The 25,375-nt window shown below is 42.1% G+C and overlaps 1 protein-coding gene across 1 annotated transcript; it reads right to left on the bottom strand.

Moving 5' to 3' along the window:
• Positions 1–23,959, bottom strand: MEP1A (meprin A subunit alpha). Its single transcript, XM_075598505.1, has 14 exons — positions 23,847–23,959; positions 23,539–23,563; positions 23,381–23,434; positions 22,848–22,888; positions 22,695–22,773; positions 22,394–22,511; positions 21,167–21,342; positions 20,029–20,250; positions 18,539–18,688; positions 16,803–17,018; positions 12,389–12,862; positions 4,400–4,573; positions 2,000–2,213; positions 1–212 (listed from the first exon to the last, which is right to left on the bottom strand). The coding sequence occupies exons 1-14, from the start codon at positions 23,913–23,915 to the stop codon at positions 65–67; spliced, it is 2,160 nt and encodes a 719-aa protein (XP_075454620.1). The 5' UTR covers positions 23,916–23,959; the 3' UTR covers positions 1–64.
• Positions 23,960–25,375: the final 1,416 nt, after the last annotated feature.

The raw sequence follows: 25,375 nt of genomic DNA on the forward strand, positions 1-25,375 counted from the left end.
TCCAGCAAGCATTGTTATTTTATTATTGCGTAATACGATCTCTCCAGTTCCCAAACAATGATTTTTATCTTCTGCTCATCATTGCAAGAACAACGAAAGTGAGAGCTATGGTTCCTGCAACCCCTCCAATCATCATTCCAAGAACATTTCCATGGATCTGTGCAGACTCACATTGCTCGCCCGTGTAGAAAAAGGCCTGACTCGAGGAGCATCTGTGGAGAGAAAATATGTTGTGAATACCTTACTGCCAATTTAAGGTCAAAAAAGAAACATGAGCCAATGGTCATTATATAAATGTTTCAAAACTTTTTTTGGGGGTGGGGGGGGGTTAAGGAACCCTTAGAATTATATTGTGAGATTCTGCGGAACCACAACCATCGCACGTCTGAGATCAGATGCATTGTAAGGAACCCCAACCCTCTCTAATAGCGCGTCTGAGATCAGATGCATTGTAAGGAACCCCAACACTCTCTAAGAGCGCGTCTGAGATCAGATGTATTGTAAGGAACCCCAACCCTCTCTAATAGCGCGTCTGAGATCAGATGCATTGTCAATTCTTCTGTATTTGGTACCATTTTCAAATGACCTTAAAATTGCAGTGATCCTTTCAGGGATGCCCGGGGAACCCAAGCATTTATAGGAACTTCAGTTCAAAAACACTGCTATAAACTGTTTAACTATCTTCCCTGTGATGAAGAATATTTTATTCTGATTCATTGGGATGGACATTAACACTTCTTCTGCTTAATGAGTAGGAACTCATAGGGGGGTAAATATCGGTGTTGCAACTGGTTCCAAAATGCAACAGATTTATTAAACAAGTCCCATGACACAAAATGGGATAGTTGTTCCTTTTATAAACCTAGTGCTCTTTGTGTACCAGTATTTCTATAGTTGTGCATTAAAAAAAAACTAAACCGCTTTTGAAAAAAAAAAAAAAAAAAAACAAGCGGGATAAAAAAGTCAGGGGACTATAAGAAGAGACATTATACTGTATGCAGCACTTTAAATTTTCTCCCACGATAACATGTGTATTGTATCTCCTCTCTCATAGGAGCTAGTCTCTCTAATGTTACAGTAGGTTGATCAGAAATGTGTTGCATGCGTTGGTCATGGTATAAGGATACTGGATACCACTACTCCTTTATGTACATAACAGGAGAGGAATACTGTAGCTTAAACAGAAAGGTACTACTTTTTTAGGGCACATAAACCACTTGTTGCAAGTCTTTCCTGCCTGAAAAGGGGGTTACTAATTCATGGTATCCAAGCCAGGATAAGTTGCTTCAGTGGAGTGTATATATTGTATCAAGCTTAACCACATTTGCTCCTTGGGTGAGTGCAATCATTTTCTCTTGTGTCAAATTGCACTAAATATATGAATGAAGTTTTTTTTTTTTTACTTCTGGTGATTTCTTCAGGAATTTCAGTTCCAACCCAATTTAAATGAACTCATGTACTGGGACCCATATCCAGTATGTAATGGGTGCCGTCAATCACTACTACAATTTTTAACATTTCTTGACTTAGTTGTCACAAATCACCCATAATGAGCTTACTGTGTTCAGTATTTTCCAATCGTTGAGCTGAGCACATCATTTATTAACTGAATTCTTGAATTGCTCCCAGTGAACCAAGTAGAGATGGGCAAATGTATAAAAGTTCCGTTTGCGTTTATTTTTATTTTTAAATAACATTTCTGATTAAATTCAAAAATGTCTCGAATATTTCAAAGGAAGTTTCAGGGTATAACATCTGAGCTAAATTGCACATTTTTCCCATACAAACTATATTCGCATTTATTTTTTGCTTTATTTCTTTTTCCCCCAAAATAATTCTTGTTGCTTTATTTTTTCTAATATTCGCTAGCATTTTAATTTTTTTAATAGAAATAAATACATTAGTGGCCGGGTCATTTTGAATGCCGGTGATTTTGTGAATATTCAAAGTTAGTTGAGATGTGCTTTGTTTTTGAATACATGCTAGGAAGATAGCATACCTGCAGCTTGCTTTCCCTTTCTCATTTACACAAACTCCACCATTCAGACAAAGGTTTGGATCACAGGGATCTTCTTGATGCATTGGTTGGATGAAGTGACCCATAGCATCACCAGCATCTTGTGCCGATCGCCTCTTCCTTTCATAAGCTACTTCATCAGCTGCCGGAGGGGATATCTTGATAGGTACTTCTGTCTTAATAAGGTGTGTAAGATCTTCAAGAAATAATGGGGGGTTGGGGGGGGATTATGAGGGAGCTATAAACAGCAGCTCAATTCTCTACTCCAAACATCATTGTGGATCAATAAAAAGACAGATAGGAATAAAGCACAGTAAGAAAAAAAGAGCTTTTATGATGGTATAACAAAAGAAAAACAGGTTGTTAGATGTAGGCGCTTAACTTAGAATAAGATGTTTTACATCCCACCATCAAACATCGATTGTTTGTTATTTACTTTTACGGAGACGAGAAAGAGTGTTCAGTTCAGCACTACAGAGCTGCATTACAGGCAAAGGGGGGCTATTGCCATAGCTCCGAAGTGTGACAAACCGCTTCTAAAGTGCCCGTTAGATGGTACAGTATGTTTGGCTATTCTGTAAGCCCTTCTCGCATGTCCAATCCATGTAAAAACGGCTTTTTTAGAAGCGATTTCACCCTGTTCTGCCAATCAGATCCGTTTGTCAAAAAAAGCCTCCAACTGGCATTTTCTGACACAATCTGCAATTCTCATTGTTCCTTGATGCAAACCTCAAGGGTGACGACATTGGTACTGCGAGTTACATCCAGAGCCTGAAATATGGGTTTGGCTGAGAGAGAAAAACCCCTAAGTCAGACTGGGGGTGGAGTTAGCACCACCTCTGCTCATTCTGCTTCTAAAGTAACTACAATCCGGGCGTTTTAGCTTTTAAACCGGGCGGTGTGTCACTTTTTATAGAAGCGGTTTAGAGGATGTGATTTGCAAAAGGAATAGGGTTTTTTCTCACATTTCATTCCGCTACTTCCGAACATGCCGGTTTGGCAATGACAACTTCGGTGCTACAAGAATTGGCCCATATGCCCCTTATTTCTGTAAAGCCACCTTCCCTTTGCTAAACATGTTACGTTCATAAAGTCATATGAAATCGTTGTTTCACGTCCCATCATTAAACCTCACTTGTCGGCTAGCTATTTTTATGGACACAAGAAACAATGTTACATTCTATAGTACGAAACTGCAGTGTGGGTTACAAGGGAATGTAATTAATGGGTATTTGGAATTAGCAAGGGTCTAGTCTGAGCCTTAAATCTTGCACTAATAAGCGCACATAATCCTATCATGGACAGTATTTTGTTGAGATTGCATAATTTGTTGACCATTTCTTTATTGTCAATTGCTAGTTAGTTATTACAACACTGAAACTCCATCATGGTAGTGATGTAGATCTGTAGAATATGATGTAAACTCCCCTCTACTATAAGTGAGAGTAAGAAATCAGCAGCACAAATGTTCTCCACCTGCAAATTGCCAAAAACTAGATGTACGTACAAAAAAAAATCGAAATATTTAAAATTGGTCACCACGTATCACTATTATTTGAGTAAGATGGGGGCGTTTGGAAGTCATTATGGCATAACAGTAATATTTCAAATACAATCTTGGAGTAAATAATTATTTTAGCCAATAACTATCCATTTCCAGTGACTCGGTCAGTGTGAGGAGGAAGGCCTGTTGACGGTAGTACTTCCCTTTTTTATTTGACTTCTAAAGGTTTGGAATAGAGCCATGCGGTCCAATTTGTGTACACAAAGTAAGTAATGTGAGCCGTTTTGCTATGTAAAAGCCTATTGAGTTTCAAATGTTAGATAGATCAGTTCCAGCATGCAAATCCGAATAATCAGTTCCACTTTTTTGGAAACAATGCTGAATATTGTTAAGCATATAGGAAACCATCATTGATGTCAAACAAATAAAAATATCACTTGTGAGCACATTCACACGTCTCAGACTGGTCTGCAACCCTGCCTTTCCCCATCATCTTTTAGCATACAGTGCAGCCAGGGATTCTGGGAAATGACATGCCAACGAGCACCTGTAATATCAAACAAAAGCAAACATACTGTATATACTCTTGTGCTGAGTGCCACCTACAGGACTGGCTCATAACTGCACAGAATGTCTCAAAGGGATTCTTTTCTAAATGCAGCCCGACGATTCATCGCTGCAGTAAGGTTTCCTTTGGGCAGTCACCATTTCCCCCAATTTAAATAAAACCAATTAACCCAAAGCAGGTAAAGGTCTCCTTATGCGATAGCTCATGAAATATCAAGGTCAAATAAAAGACTGTGTGCCAAATGTGTTGTGTAATGTTGTTTGCATTGCTGTACTTACAAGAATACCTTTCTCCCTTATTGAATACTTGCCTACAAAATCCACCAACATGATCAGATCATCGTTTTTCAGGAAGCTCCTTCGTTTTAGCTGTTTGTGAGATATAAAAGTGCTCCATCCATGTTCTTGGCTTCTGTTGCAGTTACAGGAAGCATCAAAAGTTCCAACAATAGAGGGTCTTTCCCACATTGATATATTATTCATTGCTGCAGAAAAACACAAGTTATTGACCTTCATAAGCTCATAGGAAAAATATTTCATATGATTTGATATGTTACCACCAGCTTTATTGCAACACATAGCTTGTGAAAAAGATATATATCTCTGGCGCCTAACACATATAAATATATGTAGAAATAAAAATATTCATCGGGACCACCCTACGCGTTTCGAAAGACGCTGCTTTCTTCGTCAGGGGTATTCAGTTCACCTGTTGTTCGTTTTAGTTTCCATTAAGTTATATTGTGTTCGTGTCCATGTGTCTGTATATGTTATTTTTGTTATAGCTTCGCAGTATTACGCTATGCATTCTATTTTGTTTTATTTTCTTTATATGATTCCTCTACCATCTGGAGTCCATCCTGGGATTTGAATCATCCGCCAGTCCTGGTTGTATATATTTTCATTTCTACATATATTTATGTGTTAGGCGCCAGAGATATATATCTTTTTCACATCACTGTTTCACTGACCAGGTGGTCAGAGACTTATCTTAGGCAGCCGCCCATATTCTATCACAATTGAATATTAGGTCACCCTCCTACTCACTCATTCTAGTGGGTGGACTCACTTTGTTACACCTTTTAAATTTAGCGCTACCTATTCCTTTTCACTAACACATAGCTTGTACCAATAGTTCCCTAGAGCCCAAACCAATTCATACATTGATTAGATTTATGGGAGAAGCAGTGGCTCAGTGAGTAAAGACACTGACTGGCACTTAGTTTGAAGTCGGGGAACCTGTTTCAGTTCCTGGTGTCGGCTCCTTGTGACCGTGTGCAAGTCACCTTATCTCCCTGTGCCTCAGGCACCAAAAATATAGAGTGTAAGGTCCACGGGGCAGGAACCATTGCCTGCAAAATGTCTCTGTAAAGCGCTAAGTAAAACTAGCAGCGCTATACAAGAACATGCTATTATTATTAGGCCAAAGGTGGCCAATTCCAGTCCTCAAGGGCCACCAACATGTCAGGTTTTAAGGAGATCTCTGCTTCAGCACAGGTGTCTCAGTTGTTGATTGAGCCACATGTGCTGAAAGAAAGCCATGGATAAAATAGTGTCTGAGCAGATAGGAAAATGGGCAGATTATGTGGGTTTAGAGCTTCTTATCTGCCGTCAAATACTATGTTTCTTATTTATTTATAAAATATTTTACCAGCAAGTAATACATTGAGAGTTACCTCTCGTTTTCAAGTATGTCCTGGGCACAGAGTTAAGACAAATAATACATGGTTACAAATACAGTTACATAATGAGCAGGGTATACATTATATACAAGACATTGCGTGCACAGTTAAAGATAATTTGTATTATGGGCGAATGAAACAGTTACAGACCACATTAAAATGTGTGACAGCCTTAGATTTGAAAGAACTTAGACTGGTGGTGGATGTACTGTAAGAGTCTCCGGTAGGTTCTTCTCATGCCTTGTAATACGTTGCAGGCCCCTTGTGGCAGCGAAAGGAGTTAGTAAATGAATACCATATTATCGCAATTACCATATGTTTTGGGAAAGGCACTTACCTTCTATGGGAATAGATGTTTCCTCAGAGAGGGGCGTCGCTTCAGTGACAACTGCAGAAATGTAAAGAGGTTACTTTATTTCAACAACACCATGTCTAACATGGAGATCTCCTGGAGGTCTCCCTGTTACATGTGTTGTTGTTGTTGTTGTAATAAAGTTACATTTCACCAGTTTTCACTGAAGCCCGACGCCCCTTGTGGAGAAACTTGTGTTCTTCTTATCATTGAAACCACGCACTAGGGAAGCGCCAGCTGGGGATCCTGAACTGCAGGAGTCAATCACCGAGGCACGCAACACCGTTTACAGCCAGGCAAGGCAGCTGGATTAAGGTATTTATTTATACAACTCCAAATTTAGGACTGACCCTGGAGAGGCTAACGTAGAAGTGTACAATATTGGTGAGGAAGATATATATGTTCAGTGCCCAGCTTCCGTAAATGGTTCTGTAAGACAGGTTGATATTGCAAATGGACCCATAACAATGAGAGAAAAAGGAATCCCTGTCAAACAAGCACTCAGTATCCCCTAGTTCAGGGGTGGGCAACATTTTTAACTTGCGCCCCTCCCCCCTCTCTGCCTCCTTACCTTCTGCCTCGCACCCCCTCTCTTCCTCGGCTCCGGCATCAAATGACGTCACGGGGTCATGTGACATCACGTTACCAGGGCAACGTGACGTCACGTGACCCCTGCGGCGTTGACGCCGGTTACCATGGAGACGCGTCGCCGAAGATCAGGTAAGAGAAGCTGAGGAGGCCTCACGCGGTCCCCCCCGGCACTTAATTTAAGTGCCTTGGGGGAAGAGGGCGGGACCCTGGAAATCCTCCTGCCCCCCGGGGGGCGCGCCCCCCACTTTGCGCACCACTGCTAGGTAGTGGTGCAGGTGAAATGAGTAGTAAAGTGTTTTATACTTACATTTTAATAGTAGATCAGTTAAAATAAATTGTTGACTCAAACATATAACGACGATCTACAACTAATATTTAATGAATGGGTCTGCTGACCTCCTGATCTGCTATATTTTACCTACATAGGGGCCTATAGGGCCGGGGGAAAAAATCGTCATTTTTTTTAAATCGCCATTTTTTGCAGTGTTGCTATCACGGTATGCAGAAAGGCCCGAATACCAGTGATAGCAACATTTGCAGAAATGGAGATTAGCCGGCGACGAGATGATCGGCCCTCTGAAAAGGGCTCACCCGGCGATTTGTTTCTGCTGCTTAGAGAGAGCGACGCCTCTCTGCGCAAATCTCGCTGGGAAAAAAGGTATTTTTAATTAAAATGTTATGACTAGTGAAGTTGAGCCGGGGGTCTCCGGAGCAGAACCGCATTGGTTTCCGGTCCGGGTACCCCCTGCTTCCTGAGATACAAGCCCCGTTATGGGGTGCCGGTATCTCCTATGCATTTGATTCCCATGGTCACGTGGCGCGGGACATTTAAATGCATAGGAGATACCAGCACCCCATAACAGGGCCGTATCTCGGGAAGCAGGGGGTCCTCAAATCAAAGCGGTTTTACTCCAGAGACCCTCTGCTTATCTACACTATTTTAAAACACAAATAAAAACTATTTTTAAATTAGTTACCGTAGCAGATATCCGCTCAGGTAATGAAGCTGAGGCAGAAATCAAATCGGTTCTGGTCAGGGATCCCCTGCTTCCCGAGTTACAGGCCCCAATCAGTTGTTGATTGGTTTGCAAGTGGTTTAATTTAGGTAATTGATTTGTTGCCTATTGTTTTTAATGTAACATTTTGGGGGTTTAGGTGCTTGTTGTATAGATTTTATTAGTGTGTATTTTGGACAGTCAGGCTTTTGTATTAGGGTTACCATTGACTGCTTATCATGCCCTTATTATATGGGTATTACGTACTAATATGCCACTCAATGGGTACAAGGTGTGTATAGTGGGTCTGGGGTGGTGGTTAGGCCTCCCGGTTGGGTGGCAGGGTGTGTTAACTCCTTAATTACTATAGCGGTTATTAACCGCTAAAGTGATTAAGGGATTAGGAGACATTAGATTATATTTTTTATGTATTCTTTCTGGCTACAGAGGACATGGCCCTGCATGCTGACAAGGACGCCCTTTATATTGGCAGGGGCAAGTAGAACTGTTTGTATTTACTTTATTTATGCTGGCTGGCTAATGTTGTGTTTAATAATGGGCAAATAATCTATTATCCATATCTGGATAATAGTTATTTTGCCATTTACTGTACTGTATGTGTTTGGGGGGAGGTTTATTTATTGAAATGTAGGCCATGTTTTATTTTTTTTAAATACAGGAATGGTATCGCAGGCCAGCAGGGACCCACTCGAGGACACACGGACGCCCACGGAACCACCTGAGGACCCACGGGGAACACCTGAGGACCCACGGACACCTGCGGGGAGGACCCGGGGACCCCTGTGGGGCCCCGGGATACCTGCAGGGACCACCCGAGGGCCCCCACACATGCGTGGGAACCATCCAAGGGCCCCCAGACACCCGTGGGAACCATCCGAGGGCCCCCAGACACCCGTGGGGATGACCCAGGGACCCCGTTGGGGCCCACAGACACTTGCAGGGACCACCTGGAGGCCCATGGAGCCTAGCAGGGACCACGAGGGCCCCCAGACATCCATGGGAACCCCCCCGGGGTGCACTGTGGGGCCTGTGGACACCTGCAGGGACCACCCGGGGACCCCCGTCGGCTTGTGGTATTAATCGTGTGTATAAAAAATGAACTAATAGTTTTATGTGGAGGCGCAGGGGGTGGATGGGTTGTATATTGTTGTTTATTAAATATTGTAATGTTTATTGGGGGCCTAGGAGGTGGGTAGTAGGGCTCTTGTGAACATTTTATTTTATTGTGGGTAGTGGTGGTGGGTGAAGGAGGTATTAGCCCCAAGGATTGGTGTTTAGGCCTACTGGGTGGGTAGCGGGAGTGGTTAACCCCTTCATTACCTTAGTGGTATTAACCTCTAAGGTAATGAAGGGGTTAAGTCCAACCGCAACCCCTCCCCCGGTAGGCCTAAACATCCACCAAGGCCCAAATACCACCTTCACCCACCCCCGCTACCCATAATAAGCATGGCACTGGTGGTTAACCCCTTCATTGCCTCAGCGGTTAACCGTAAGGTTAATGAAGTTGCCTTTAAATACATTTTTCCTGCATCTGATTCATGCCGGGCGTTCCGGTGCTGGTATTAATGGGTATCAGTTCTGGAGACCCCCGGCATCAATCCTATGCAGGAAAAATGCATTTTTTTTCTAAGTGCCGTCTCGCTGCTTCTCGGCGGCCTCTCACCACCCTCACGTCAACTTTTTGTGGCCAGGCAATTTTGAGAGGAAATCTCAATTCTAGAGCGATGATCAGCCTCGAGAAGCTGATCGGGGCTACTAGAATTAATCGACTTTGAAAAGCTGCCGATCAGTGCCGAAAAGTGGCTTATCGGCGCATTTGGCAATTTTTTTTTCCGCCTAAAAACTTGTCGGAAAAGTCTCTTATCGACGACTTTTCACTGCTTCCTGAATAGCAGGAGACATGTTTTGCGAAAAGCAGGTGAAAAGTGGCTTTTCGCTGCTTACTGCATAGGCCCCATAGTCATGTATCCTAATGGTTTGGCAAGTAGAGTCTTCTTAAACGGTATGTATAACAGACTGGCAGTGCCCAGATGGGCGTGAGCATTCCATTATGCAGTTCTATAGCATTAAGTAGCTCCTATATAATAGGTGGTAGCTCAAGCTATTTCTGCACAGCAGTAGTTATAGCGATGTTAGTAATGCCTCAAGGCTACTTAATGAATAATGGAATGCTCACTTCCATCTGGGCACTACCAGTCTGTTATACATTGCATTTAGGAGACTCTACTTGCCAAAACCATTAGGACAGGCCTGCACAACTCGTAAAGTGAGAAGGGCCGAACTGCTCCAAGGAAAAAAAATTTGGGCCACACGGGTAAAATCATCATCATCATCATCATCTCTCCTCCAGCACCTCTCATCATCATCATCCTCATATATCTCCCCCAGCACCTCTCATCATCATCATCCTCATATATCTCCCCCAGCACCTCACATCATCCTCATATCTCCACCAGAACCCCTTACTATCAACCTTTGCGATACTCCCCATCTATCTCTCATACCCCCATCTCTCCCCCTCACCCACACACATAATACTCCCCGTCCACATCAAACACACAATAACCCCCTGCACACCACACACATCCCACCCCCCCTGCACCTCACATCACTCTCCCGCCCCTGCACCTCACATCACTCCCCATGCACCTCAAATCACCCCCCTTGCACCTCACATCACTCTCCCCCCTTGCACTTCCCATCACTCTCCCCCCCCCCACACCTCACATCACTCTCCCCCATGCACCTCAAATCACCCCCCTTGCACCTCAAATCACCCCCCTTGCACCTCAAATCACCCCCCTTGCACCTCACATCACTCTCCCCCCTGCACCTCACATCACTCTCCCCCCTACACCTCAAATCACCCCCATGCACCTCAAATCACTCTCCCCCCTTGCACCTCACATCACTCTCCCCCCCCTACACCTCCAATCATCCCCCCTGCACCTCCAATCACCCCCCCTGCACCTCCAATGACCCTCCCCTGCACCTCCAATGATCTCCCCCAGCAACTTTCAGATGTCCCCCCCAGCACCCTTCGTAATCTCCCCCAGCACCTTTCAGCAGTCCCCCCCCCCAGCACCCTTCATAATCTCCCCCAGCACCTTTCAGCAGTCCCCCCCAGCACCCTTCATAATCTCCCCCAGCACCTTTCAGCAGTCCCCCCCAGCACCCTTCATAATCTCCCCCCCACCACCTTTCAGCAGTCCCCCCAGCACCCTTCATAATCTCCCCCCCCCCCACCCTTCAGCAGTCCACCCCAGCACCCTTCAGCAGTCCCACTCATCCTCAACCCCCCCCCCCACACCCCACACACACACCTGATCGAGACGGTGGCAGCGGAAGCGGGCCTCAGCCAGGAGGTTTTAGCCGTGCGGCTACCAGTACCAGGGCAAGGTGAAGCGCGAGTTTAAGAAGCGTGCTCTAGCAGTCGACCCCGGAAGCTCCGGTCACACTGCTAGAGCGGGCTTGGGGGGGGGGGGGAGGGGGTAGTGCGTCCGCACCTCAACTGCAGCTTCTGGAGCAGGCTCTGCGGGGGAGGAGAGTGAGAGGAGAGAGATCGCATCAGTGTGTGAGCACATGAGCGCGTCACCGCGTCACTAAACTATTATTAAAATGTAAGTATTAAACACAACATTTCACCTGCAGCACTACCTAGGGGAGGGGTCTGCAACCTCTCAAGGAAGAAGAGCCATTTTATTTTAAAAAGTCTTTCTCCAAAATATTCAGAGAGCCGCAACACATTCATAAATATTACACACCCACAAACACATACTGTACATATACTGTACACACACGTATAGGTATATACTGTATAAGCAATAACATACACCAAAAAATGTGGGGGAATAAAATGCATCTCACAATAATAAATACCTTTATTTAGTTTTTTCTTTGCAAAACAGTTTGTCATTTACAAATACACAATACCTACATACATACATACCTCACCACCCCCCCCCAAACAAACACCTACAGTACATGACCCCCCCAAATATACACACACACTCTACCCCCCAAAATACATACACAAACACACACACACTACCCTCCCTAATTACACACACACTACCCCCACCCCAAATACACACACACGCTCTACCCCCACCACCCCCCCAAATACACATACAGACACACACTCTACCCACCCAAAATACACACACAGACTCTAGCCCCTCCCCCCCGGAGGGTGGTAGTCTGCACACATTTCCGGCATGCATGAGAGCCCAGGGTGGGACAGTACAGGAGCGAGGAATACAAGCAGCTGGGAAGATGCCAGGTTCGGCGGCAATAAGAGGTCTGACCAGTGCCGGCTGGGCCACCTCCCTCGCCCTCCCCCACAGCCACCACCAGGATAGTGAGGGAGAGAGGCAGCAGCTGGGGGTCAGCAGCCTGCAGATAGCCGCACGTAGGAGCGGAAAGAGCCGCACCCCTGACCTAAGGGATACTGAGTGCTTGTTTGACTGGTATTCACTTTTCTCTCATTGTTGTGACTACTGACCTTTATCACAGCCTAGCACCATCCCTTTACTGTATTGTCACCTTTACTTAGAGCTGAGCGAGGGTTCCCTTCCCCATTCCCCCATTCCCCCATTCCCCAGTCCGTATATTGGTAACGTACCCAGTAGCACTGCTTTTTGCATATTTTTCACTTACCTGCTATAACATGATTCTCGCTTGTGGTGAAACTCCTACTGGATGACATCCTGAGACTTATATCCGGGTCTTGATCCAGCACTGTCAAAATCGCCTGTCTATTTAATGCTGGCCATTCCAGGACAGCATCATTCTCCCCAGTGCACATGTGAAAGGAAATCCCCATGTAGTCTACATAGGAGGAGTAGCTTTGGCCATGGGGATATAGGCTAATACCATAACCATATCCCTCCGGGCTGTAGAAACGTTGGCTGAAAATGCGATCTCCTTTCTGTGTGCTGTTCAAGATGTGGCTGAAATTTTGGATGACCCATACTGCATTAGGGCAAGGGGTTTCCATGAGGGTAATATCGTCGATTAGAATCCCACCACTGGAAGTTGTATCATCCCCCTCAATTCCTTGAAAAGCATAACGAAACTTTTTATCTGCACGGAGGGTCACGTGACCAATTTTCCACTTGTGGTCATTATCACCTAAGGAAAGATAAATAAATGCTTGTAACTTTTGAATCCTGTAAAGAGAATATTAATTAAAACATTTACGTTTCTTAAATAATCCATCATAAACAGTATGGAAATGATCGCATAACTTTACTTATGCTTAAATACATAGCTTTCTGAATACATTGTGTTTTTAGTAGACCATATTTTAGTAAATGGCAAACACTTATAGGGTTTGAAGAAATATTCTACAGAAAATCAGGGGTTCCAACAACTTCATGGTCCTTTGAACAATCTTTGTATAACCCCCTCTTATTATGTACTGTATGTATGTATGTATGTATTTATGCATATCTTTATTTATATTAGGGAACACAGTTAGGAGAAAGAGTTCTGATAAGGTGTAAGGGAATGGGATCGAGAGGGCATGTGGTAGACTAGATTGAGAAGAGAAATTCAGCTTAGAAACCTCCAACTCTGTAACAGGAGAAAAGGAGTCCAGAGTAGAAGAAGGCAGTTAAGGTAGAAGCAGAGAGAAGGGGGAAGAAACAGAAGGTATTTCATTGTGCATAGCATCCATCTTGACATTAGTATGGTTGGAAAAATCTTGAGAAGAAGTAAAGGAAGGGACCAGGGAGGAGAAGGTCCATATGCGTTCCATAGTACACGCATGCACAGTTTATCGGTAGTACGCATTTCACACTGTGTAATTCATGCATCTATTTCTTCTTGATTATTAATAAATAACAATCTCACAATTATTTTACAGGAGAAACTGTACAAGAGACAGGCAGAAGATTGTATTATTGTAAGAATATTGTATTATATGTAAGAAGATTGTTTTATTTCACAAAGTCTTTGTTATTTATCTATAAACTATCATTTACTGTACTCTAATAAAATAAAATACCTTTTAGTCATCTGAAGTTTTTCGGGGAATAAGTGGTGGGTTACATTGAAATGAATGGGATATTATGTCATATATACAAGTAACGGGAATAAGGGATGGTTACAGTAAATTTAGATTAAAGACAGACTAGCACACTAGCGCCACCTATCATTACTACAGAGAACTACAGCCACCGCTAAACTCCATTTTTGCAGATGCGGCTCAGTCGATGTTGCCGCGTCCGCAAAACACAAATAAATGCGAGGGATTTACACTTAGTTTCCCATGGTTATGGGAACAGTAAGTCTTGTTACATCTGTATATGTTTAAGGTATTGGATCCAAAATGGAATCGATACAAAGCGCTACTACCCGACCGAAAGTGAAAATGTAATTTACTAATGTACAATACTCGAAACTCAATGAGTATATACAGTAAATATAAAAACAAATAGATAAGTAAATGTTAATGTACTTATAATGTAGTAACATTTTCAAAGGTTTGTTTTACGTACAGGGTAAGCAGGATTTAGGGAATGACATCAAATAAATCAAATATGTTTAGGGAAGCTATGGGGCATGTTTGATCTGGGTTATGGGAATATTTTGGAGGAGCTATGATTGTGCTTGCGAAGGATCTTTATGTCAATGTGGCTAGGAAGCTCTGTGTGCATGTGTTTCCTCTGTGCATACAGTATGTGTGTTAGTATTCTGTGAGTTTGGGAAGGGGATGGAGTAGGTGGGATGTAGTGATGGTAGGGCTCTGTTATGAATGAATTTGTCCATAAATGTTATAAATATCACAAATACAGAATTTACCAGTCCTCATATCAGAGAAGTTTAGGAGCCAACACAAGTAGCATGCGTCACCCCACCATGAACTGACGACCAATAATAATTGATGAAATAACATACTGTAGTGCCGACGAGTATTCTAAAACAAATCTGGGGCAATCACCAACAAGACCCAGGTACATGCTGGGTACATGATGCAACATTTCAGTGACATATCTGCAGACAGACTAATGGCCCATCGGATTAACAGCGGGGGTCCCTGGCAGTCCCATTCAAACTGAATGGGACTGCCAGGGACACCTGCTGTGTTAATCCGATGGGCCATTAGTCTCTGCAGAAATGTCACTGAAATATTGCAGCATGTACCCAGCATGTACCCAGCATGTACCCAGCATGTACTTGGATCTTGTTGGTGATAGCCCCAGATTTTCCAAGGCAAGTTTTAGAATACTCGTTGGCGCACCTGTAACTAAAGTGGGCTTTGGGAAGTACCAATTTTAGAAGAACATTTAGAACAATGATAAACATGCCATTTTTCAGGCTACATTAGTCCACTTCAAAGTAGTCCAGATTTGCGCATGTTTTGTTTAATTAATAAACAACATTTCGTTTTTAGTGAGAGCAACACTTTCCACTAAAAGGTCTGGGACAATGTAATAAATCTATCTTTTGCAAATCTTTTTCTAACTTGAATCCTATTATCACCAGCTGCATTTTTAAATTAGCAACGTACGACTGACTATGGTTGTTAGTTGTATTGTTTGCTCATTTACATCTCACCTACAGTATATTTTCTATTGATATGGCAAAAGTGCATGCGTTTCAAGAAAGCAAATCTAATTAAAAAAAAAAACATTGTCATTTTCCTCCCAGAGAGCTTACAATTTAGCAAACACACAGAACCCAGCAAGCCCTTTTTGGGAACACCTGAGCCCCCACAAAATATATATGTATATAAGTGTCAAAAAAGGAGAGCTATTGAGCGTGACAAATGTATACAACAAGCAACAGAGAAGCCCAATGCTACATCCAATATGACAAAAATACACAGTTAAATACTTATATATTCTCTTGAAAAAGGGTCATTTAGTTTAACCCTTTGGCCAAAGCATTGTAAGCCGGTGAGCCTGTCATGGCTAACAATGCTTTGGCCAAAGAGTTAAACTAAATGACCCTTTTTTCAAGAGAATATATAAGTATTTGACTGTGTATTTTTGTCATATTGGATGTAGCATTGGGCTTCTCTGTTGCTTGTACAGTAGCTTACAATTTAACACAACTTAATTTGCTCCGAGGTTACATGAAGCTGACGCTGGGATTGAAATTGGGTCAGTCAACTTCACAGGCTGTGATGTTACCCTGCACTGCTCTTTCCGTCAGTTTATTGGTTTATTTAAATAAATTAATAAACCACCAAATAGTTTCTGAACACTGACTCAGCAGGACACATTTATTTCAACATTCATTAATTAGTTTTACACCATCATATAGATAAGCTTATACTAGCTAAAATATGCTTAGCCGTGCATGTTTTGTGCAAAGTTAACAGAGTATCTTATTAATCAGGAGAAGCCAATGAGTATAGGATCATATGTTCATCCTTCAAGGCCCAAACTGGGACAACTTGGTACATCTCTCGCATTCAGCTCATTGCTTGTTTCCCCTTAAACTACTGTAGCTTATTTCGATAAATAGGTTTGGTATTTTGTATAGATGTGCGAATGTCTTCAAACGGACGGCACAAAAGTTTGGCGTATTTTCCGTACATTTCGCATTGCTTGAAAATTACAGAAATGTCACCAGTTTGTCGGAATTTCACCAGTTTGTCGGAATTTCACCAGTTTGTCGGAATTTCGCCAAAAGTGTTGCAGTAAGTCAATGGGGAACTTCGTCTGGAAACTACCCGATCGTCACTTCGGGAGATATAGAATTAGCCCCAGGTTATCTATTTATGCAGAACGCTCATGCCACATGTAAGGAACTAGTATTTTGGGACACATTTCTGTGATTATTGACATGGGCATCGCAAATGTTATGATATTTGATCAAATGGATACACAAAATGCAAAAATGTGAATCATATTTTTCCTGCTGCACAACTCCCTTTTCCATAAATGACTTTCCTTATGTTTTTCACGCTGGTAGCATAATGTAGAATAGGTTTTGTAACTTATACCCAGCTTTTCCCGTAGCCTCACTAGCAAATAAGACAATAATATGCAGGTGTTGCTATGATGCAACACTAAAATTCACTGCTTTGTGTTACCAGTTAGGAATCGGATGACAATACCTTGAAATGATTCCATTTTCCTCAGCTTCCTAACATTCCCGGTGCCATCGTCCTCACGGACCCAAATGACAAGTTTGTCCTCCGGGCTTCCATTCATTTTGTAGAAAAACTGCAGGCACTGCTGTGTTCTCTTGGGATATAATATGCGAGACTCGAGTAGGGCCGAGCGGCCAATATGTCCAGCGTTGGTGCTAAACTGCATGAAGAAGCCAGCATCTAAAGAACACCCAGATCCATCATTACTCTGTCCACTGACCCAATTACTCATGTTATCGTTTACTTTGTACAGTAGATATTAAAGTTTTGAAATAAACAAAATAGTGTAAAGGAATAGTCTTGTTGTAAGGTGTTAGGCTCTGAAGTATTGTTATACTGGATACCTGACTGTTATTGATTTATTCTAAATACTATATTTCCAACAGCCCAATGGCATATTTGCGATGGGCTAAGAAATCTAATCTGTTGATGTTGTGGTCACACAAATAGCTAAAATACGAAGTTACGGTGTTTTCTATTTTGATGCAATAATGCACCGCATTTAATACATTATGAAACCAATTACGTTGGCCATCTTTAAATTATAAAAAGAAACATTCTAGATTAGAACACAATTATTGGATTTTGTGATTATGTGGCCTGGATGAAAATGAGGAAAACTTGTTAATGTACATATTAATGTTATTTGAACTGGAAATTCAGTACTGTAAAACTGGGATAAAAAGGGTTTATTTGGGCCAAAAAGGATAGTGATCCCTGAAACAGAGACTGCACCAAAAGTGTGTGAGTCCAGTAAAACTAGGGTTCTTATCAAGACATTATTTCCCAAATCAATAACTTTGTCATATTTGTTGCATGTAATATAAAATAGCCCGCAGTCTATCAACTAAACTTGATGGACCTAGTGACCAGTCATACAGTATACATGTTATACATTCTTTTTATACTTATCTCGAAGGAATAAACAAGACAACCAACCCTTGGAACGCACTGTGAGTTCAAAAGCTGTGTTTATGCCTGTACTTAAGCCATAACAAACAGCCTTTGTACTAAGAGATTATTGTTTTGTATAGCAATTGATGATGCATTAGCAGTTTACAGCATGTGACATGGGGGGGGGACTAGGTATAAATAATACAAACATTTTAAAACAAATAAAAAAAGAGCGTGTTGCGTAGAAGAAGAAAAAATCTCACCTAAACTAATTAGCAGCATAAGCTGGCCATTATTATTCATGTTCTTACATTTCTTATTCTATGTAGGGTGTACGTTATGTTCCTACATATGAATGCATTAATACTTGTTTGTGTGAACCTTGCATGTCTTTTATGCCCCCAAAAAACTTGACGGACAATTTGGACACCTTTATGGCGCACAGAACTTGTAGTTTTATTACATATCATTTACATTCGGTATGAGTCCCACTGATAACCGCCCCCTAGCATCCCCTCTTTCTTTGTGAAAAACTAGTTAACACACACCGCACAACATATAAAAATTGGTTCTATACACTGGTGCCCAGAGGCTCACTAACTTGTCCTTCTTTGGTGATGCTGTTTTATGACAACATGACTTAAACACCAGGAGTGGCCAAGTCCAGTCAACAACTGAGCCACTGATTGAGCCACCTATGCTGAAGCAGGGGTATCCTTCAAACCTGACCTATTGGTGGCCCTTGAGGACTGGAGTTGGCCACTCCTGGTGTACACTGTATATAGCCCCCTTAATTTCCTTTATACCTCTGCAGCGTCCAGCCAACGTGTGATCCTCAAGTGATCCAGGTGTACTGATTTCATGCACCCAATCTGCATCATCGTTGGTAGCCTGAATCATGCCGCAGATGTTAATGAATTCAAAAGAACACTGGTCCAGAAGAGTGTGAGAAGAAGCTGGAAACAAACAGGGCACGTCATCAAGGGAATGGACTACCTTTTTATAAGTAGTGCTCAATGGCCACTTGCTTAAGTAAACTCCCATGTTCTATCCCAGCCATAAACATACAGTAACCCTGCAAAATGTTGTGGTGCAATTCAAAGCGTAACCCCCTTCTCTCTCTCACTGTTTGGTTTACTAGAAGTAATGCCCAGGGTTAATAAGAGAGGAGATGCAAGCTACGCCCATTAGTGTCATAAGGTATATATAAGGCAGAGACTTCTGGGAAGTCAGGTTCACGGGTTGCCAGAAGTCAGCATGTATAGTGCAGTTCAGCTCCACCCCCTCCCACCCCTTTATTATGTTTCAGTACTTATGAAGTCAGGATCCTTTACAATGGCCCAAAGAGAAATGCATGTCCCACAGAGGGAATGCAGACATGCCACAGAGGGTGGCACAGAGAAGACCCCAGGGTGTAAGGGAGAGCTGCTTGGCAAGCAGATTACCATGTTCAGTAGTGAATACCCATGTGGAAGTGGCAGTTCCATGACAGGGAAAGTCAGTGTCCAGTTTCTTTGAGGATGTGGCAGTTCCCTACCAAGGATGGACAGTGACCAGTGAGAGTCTATAACTGGCCAGTATCAGCGCGCGTTTTCCTGTATAATCACGTCCTCAGCTACTCAAGTTATTAGCCCTAACTGAGCTCTATGCCATTGTATTGCTACTCTGTTTGTAAGTAGCCGAGAACTCAACGTAAGTATACACATGGAGGGTGACCCAGTGCTCTCGGAGTCGTGGATCTACCCTGCCCTGATGTTGCACCAACATGGTCCATGGTTCTCGTAACCCTTTGAGGGCCTGAAACAGGCAGCACCGGAGTGCCACCAGTCTGCCGGATCTTCACCAAGTGATCACTTGGCGTAGCGATCACGTGGTTGCCGGCAGGTTCCCCCCAGGACGTGAATGAAAGTTGAGGATCCATTGGAGCAATCTAAGTGATCAGTCTAAGTGATCTTCCCCTAAAATATGTTTGCATCTTTATCATGATGTACCCTGTAACATCATAGGGTCCTTGGGATACCAGCCCTTATCACATGCAGGGTACGTCTTGTGACCATTGTAGGGTTAAGGAAGGGAAAAGCCACCCCAATGATAAGATGTAGCTCAGGGAACAGTAAGCTACACTATATTAATATATATTGTGGAATTGTTGCAATACTTGTTAATGAAGGAGCATGAGTATTCAATATGAGATCATATACAACAACATCTATGATGAACTTTCAGGTTTGCCCAGTAAAATGTATCCCAAAGTGTCAAATTCTGGTTATTCTGATGAGAACAATATTCTACTTACTGCAGTTGTACATGCGTTTTAGACGCTCTAAGTCTATTTCCGAGAAATCCAGGCGTTGCCCAATAATATCATTGAATGCTGGTATCTTTGCTGTGATTGTAGGAACACTTTCATTTTTATTGAAGGAGAATGGTCCATAATGCATGACGGATTCATAATCATATGGAGTATTCAAATCAGTGATGTAGCCATCATTATACTTATTAAAGTTGTGTGCCATTCCTGTAGAAATTAATTCCGAAATTATTAAACATGTAAATACTGCAGTGTTTAACATATGTAATATAAGATAACAAAATAATATAGTCTAAATATTGATTCTTATTTGCTCACTCGCAGAAAACCTGATTTTCTAATATTTATTTATTTATAAAAATGTTTTACCAGGAAGTAATACATTGAGCGTTACCTCTCATTTTCAGGTATGTCCTGGGCATAGAGTTTTGATGACAAATACTGTACATGGTTACAAATATATAGTTACATTAAGGGAGTAAGGTTATACATTATATACAAGACATTGCATGCACAGTAACAGATAATATATGTTATAGGCGTATGTAACAGTAACATTTTCTCCGGCGTCATCTGATGTCACGATGTGGCTTCTTTACCCTGCAGCGTCATTTGACGCCGCGTTGTCATGGCAATGCGTCGCCAGAAGCTGCCAGAGACAAGGTAAGAGGGAGTTACAGAGGCCTTGTGCACTCCCCCGGCATTTCATTTAAATGTCGTGGGAAAGGGCGTGGAGCCTCTGTAAGCACCGTGCCCCAACCAGTACATTTTGCGCCCCCAGTTTGCGCACCCCTACTCTAACTGATCCTTCAATTTAGATCCTGAAAGAAAAATGATTACATTTGGAGGTACAGTACTACTTATTTGTTATTTGAGGGCTACTGCTATTCCTAATGTTGTTCTATGACCACCCTATCTGTATGGAACCTGATACAGAACTGAGAGATACCCTAATGCTTTTAGTATGTAAAAATAAAACATTTTTAAGGGCACGTAATGTTTTTATTGTCCAAACATATTGCTTATGCTGGTATAATGTGTTAAAACATGTGTACATACCTAACTATGACAGATTTGTGAGGGGTGTAGAAGGGGTGTTCTACAGTATGTATTGGAAACTAACCACTTGTGATTTCGTTCCACCAGATCTCCACGTAGTCATCCCGGTCACTTCGTGACTGCTCATGATAAAATCCTAGGGCATGAAGAATCTCATGTTCTACAATGGCCTTGTTATCACATCTTTCACCAATGGAAAGGTTTTGCCCCGACTTTAGGTCACCAACCATGGACCAGCATCTGAAAAACAGTTTGAAATGCGTAATGTCTCTAAGACGATAGAAAATGTACCACCACTTAGGAAGAAATATTACAATAGTATAGTGGCCCACTCCTTTAAACATTATACACATATATGGATAGCAATTATAATTTTGTCACTATCATAAAAAGTTTATATATATATATATATATATATATGTGTGTGTGTGTGTGTGTTATAATGACAGAGAAACAGAGAATGCAATCAAAACAAAATAAAATTAACCCTAGTATGTCAGATCTTTCACTGATGGCACTTTAGATGGGATATGATATCTGAGTGACTTATCTTTTAATTCCCAAGCAATGAAAAGATGCAATAAAGGGGATACTCTATACAGAAAGAGATGGCATACCTTTCTCATGTATAAACACTGTATATAATATTTTGTTTCTGTATTTCTGCCATACCCGATGAAAGACCCAGAGGTGTTCGAAAGCTTATAACAGATCAACTTCTTGTTGGTCCAATTAAAGGTATCACACCACCTACAGTTCTCCCTCTCCCTCTTGTATTACTGCTGTATAGTACAAATTCATACTTGTGCATTTTGTGTTCTAAAAGGTAAGAGCTTATCTTCACTCTGTCTGTTACTGTGACAATGACAACATTCATGAAATTATCCCACCCTCAAAATCTAACCGAGTTAAAGTTCTAAAATGGTTAAGTAGAAATAGCCGTGTTGGTCCAGTTGCAATAGTGCAGAATAAATGAGTACTTCAGTACTTGGTGATACCATTTTTATTTGAACTAAATTGATATTTTAGGACAAGCTTTCGAGAGTGGTTATTAGTATTTCTATCTTCTCCGCAATCAAATTCTGGTGTACAAAATATATCTATAAAACCATTAGAAGACACTGTTGTTCTTTGCATTTTATCGTTGTACGTACAATATACAGTACTGTAATAAACGACCTTTGGACAGAAAACAAGATGAAGGGCTATTGCAGAACAATACAGCATTTTTGCGCCACTTAGTAAAGAAACGCGTCACACAAACCGTCTTTAATAATTTCCAAACACTTACCCACCAAATTTCTGAAAATGTATGTATGTGGATTCTCCTTCGTATGGTTTAAAATCCACACAAGATTTAAGTCGGAACATTTCAAAAGACTTAAGTATGACTCCTTTAGCATTCAGATCTAAAAAATGTATAAAAAAAAATACATCAATTATATATTTGTTTATGCTCATCTAGTATCCTCCAATCAGTTCAGAATTAGCTGTGGAATTCCTACGCCCTTAAATAATATTTTGTTCATAAGGATGAATGTGATTGCGTGCACACTTTTGTCAAGGTATTTATTACAATAAGTGAGTATTACCCAGGTTATCCGCCAAGATGTACGGAATGGGGAAACTCCACCTGTAAGATTCCTCTCGCAAGGCATTTCGGGGGACATTCTGTTGCAAAGAAAACAGGTTAGGTGTATGCCACAGATATTAATGGGTGGTAATTACAGAACGTGCGTACTCACTGGCAATATGATGTCTCCCTCAAATAGGTTTGCTCCGGATTCTAAAATGGAAAAAGAGATGATCTATGAAACATTTTTAGAATCTACAGGTAATTCCTTTAGCTCTTTGAGGCTTGCACTGCCCAGTACCAAAAAGTACTTTGAGAAAGAAACAAATTGCAGTTGCTTTGTTCCATGCAGAGTGTTATGTACATTAAGATACTGTGGGGCAAACTTCTAGTAGATCTACTTGTACTGGAGAAGTGTAGATCCGTGGATCTCAAAGTGTGTACAGGGCTATCAAAATATCAGCTCTACCCATAAGAAAGTACACAAAGCAGAAATATACTATGTAATAACATTTATGTCATATGGCACGTTTCTCTCAATGGGACTCAAAGCGCTTCACAATTACAGTACAGTGTGCGGTACGTAGCATATAGGAATTTATTACAGACACAATGTGGCCCTTTAAAGCTTGTTTAATAAAATGTCTCTTCTTGGTTCACAAAAAAGGTATTAAAACAATAGTCGTAGAATCCACATTCACTCACCAAGATTTATTTGAGGAATGTCTTCCCTTAATTCCCCAGCATCTGCATCCTTCTCTATTTTAAAAAAAGAGGTAACAAAAAAATAATGAATTGTTACTGTACATGCCAAGGTGGATTGAAATTAAATATTTGTCTATTCTTTTGCCATTGTTCCTTACCATGTCCTCTTGGCTTGTGATTGATCTACAAAAAAAATATAGAAACAGTCATAATGATTAGATCAGTGTTTATCACCCAGAGTTCCTAGAAACCCTTGGGTTCCCGGGGCATCCCTAAAGGGTTCCCTGCAATTTTCCGATCATTTGAGAATTGTATCAAATACAGAAGAATGTACAATGCATTACCCATGGTTGGGGGATCCTCAGAATTTCACTTAGGGTTCCTTAGCCCCAAAAAAGGATGAAAACACTGATTTAGCTTCATGATGTTCTGCACATCTGAACTGAGTGCCAGAAGTCATTCTTACCGTGAACGCCGTTACATACGCTAATAAAACAACAAGGCACAGAGGCCGGAGGAGTCCAGAGATGACCATTGCTGCTTTATGGAGAAGACAGAATGGCTAATCGTCTTTGAAGACAATTTATAAGTACTATCTGAACTTTGCACAATTTATCAGTTTCAGGTTAAACAGTTTTGACAGAAAGCAATTTATGACAGGCAATTAAAAAACATTGCACACTGAGAGTTACTTTATCTTGATTGAGTTTATTGCCCATAAAAAGTAACTAGCACTTGACTATCATATTAACGCAGCAGTTCCCATGAATGATTTTTTTGTAACCCTCCCCCTCACCCCATTTATTTTTATGCAAGGATGGGAAAAAAGGTCTCCCCAGAGCTCAGACATGATTTTTTGTCAGCTCCTGGGCCCCCCTGCTTCCTGAAATAGTAACTGGTGAAGGTAGCATACTGCAGTCCCTCTAGGGGAAACAAAATGGTGGTTTACATCTCCCGTGTCAAACGGGCCACTATCATAGTCAGCCGCAATGTTAGCTGTCGTTGCATACAGGACAAAGGTTAATGTACAGCTCTGAAGCTGACCCACTTTTCACATTCGCAAAGGTCCCTCAAATTAACAATATCTCCCCTCAATCCATTCTCATATACCACCTGTCACGAACAGTCACATATGAGCAGGTGACTTAGATATGCATCCAGGGTTAATACACATGCCTACTCTATCCAACTCACCTTCCCACCCTGCAAGGTACTGTTAATGAGTTAATATTAAGCCCTTACTCAATTGTAATCATATCTATCCACTGCCACAACCCGAGAAGTATGCAAAATATGTCATTAATATATCAGTCAGCGACCAAGGACAGTCAGCTGCCAAGGGCAGTCAGCTGCCAAGGGCAGTCAGCGACCAAAGACAATCAGCTTCCAAGTACAGTCAGCTGCCAAGGACAGTCAGCGACCAAGGACAGTCAGCTGCCAAGGACAGTCAGCGACCAAGGACAGTCAGCTGCCAAGGACAGTCAGCTGTCAAGGACAGTCAGCTGCCAAGGACAGTCAGTGACCAAGGACAGTGAGCGGTCAAGGACAGTGAGCGGTCAAGGGCAGTCAATCATCAATGGCAGTCAGCGACCAAGGACAGTCAGCCGTCAAGGACAGTCAGCGGCCAAGGACAGTCAGCCGTCAAGGACAGTCAGCGGCCAACGACAGTCAGCCACCAAGGGCAGTAAGTCGCCAAGGACAGTCAGCCAACAAGGGCAGTAAGTCGCCAAGGGCAGTAAGTCGCCAAGAACAGTCAGCCGTCAAGGGCAGTTAGCCGCCAAGGGCAGTCAGCCACCAAGGACAGTCAGCCACCAAGGACAATCAGCCACCAAGGACAGTCAGCCGCCAAGGATAGTCAGCCGCCAAGGACAGTCAGCTGCCAAGGATAGTCAGCCGCCAAGGACAATCAGCCACCAAGGACAGTCAGCCACCAAGGACAGTGAGCCGCCAGACATTTCTCCCCTAAGCTAAGTGATTAGTGTTAGCATCAGGGGT

This window comes from Ascaphus truei, chromosome 4, assembly GCF_040206685.1.
Source record: "Ascaphus truei isolate aAscTru1 chromosome 4, aAscTru1.hap1, whole genome shotgun sequence".
Classification (NCBI taxonomy): Eukaryota; Metazoa; Chordata; class Amphibia; order Anura; family Ascaphidae; genus Ascaphus; species Ascaphus truei.

Bases quoted from the DNA above. Each gene is read 5' to 3' on its own strand.
- MEP1A (XM_075598505.1), bottom strand. From the start codon at position 23,915: ATGGTCATCTCTGGACTCCTCCGGCCTCTGTGCCTTGTTGTTTTATTA. The intron at 22,512-22,694 runs GTAATACTCACT...TACATTTTTTAG, and splicing joins CATCTTGGCGGATAACCTGG to ATCTGAATGCTAAAGGAGTC. The intron at 17,019-18,538 runs GTATAAAGGAAA...GGTGTTCTTTAG, and splicing joins GTTGGCTGGACGCTGCAGAG to ATGCTGGCTTCTTCATGCAG.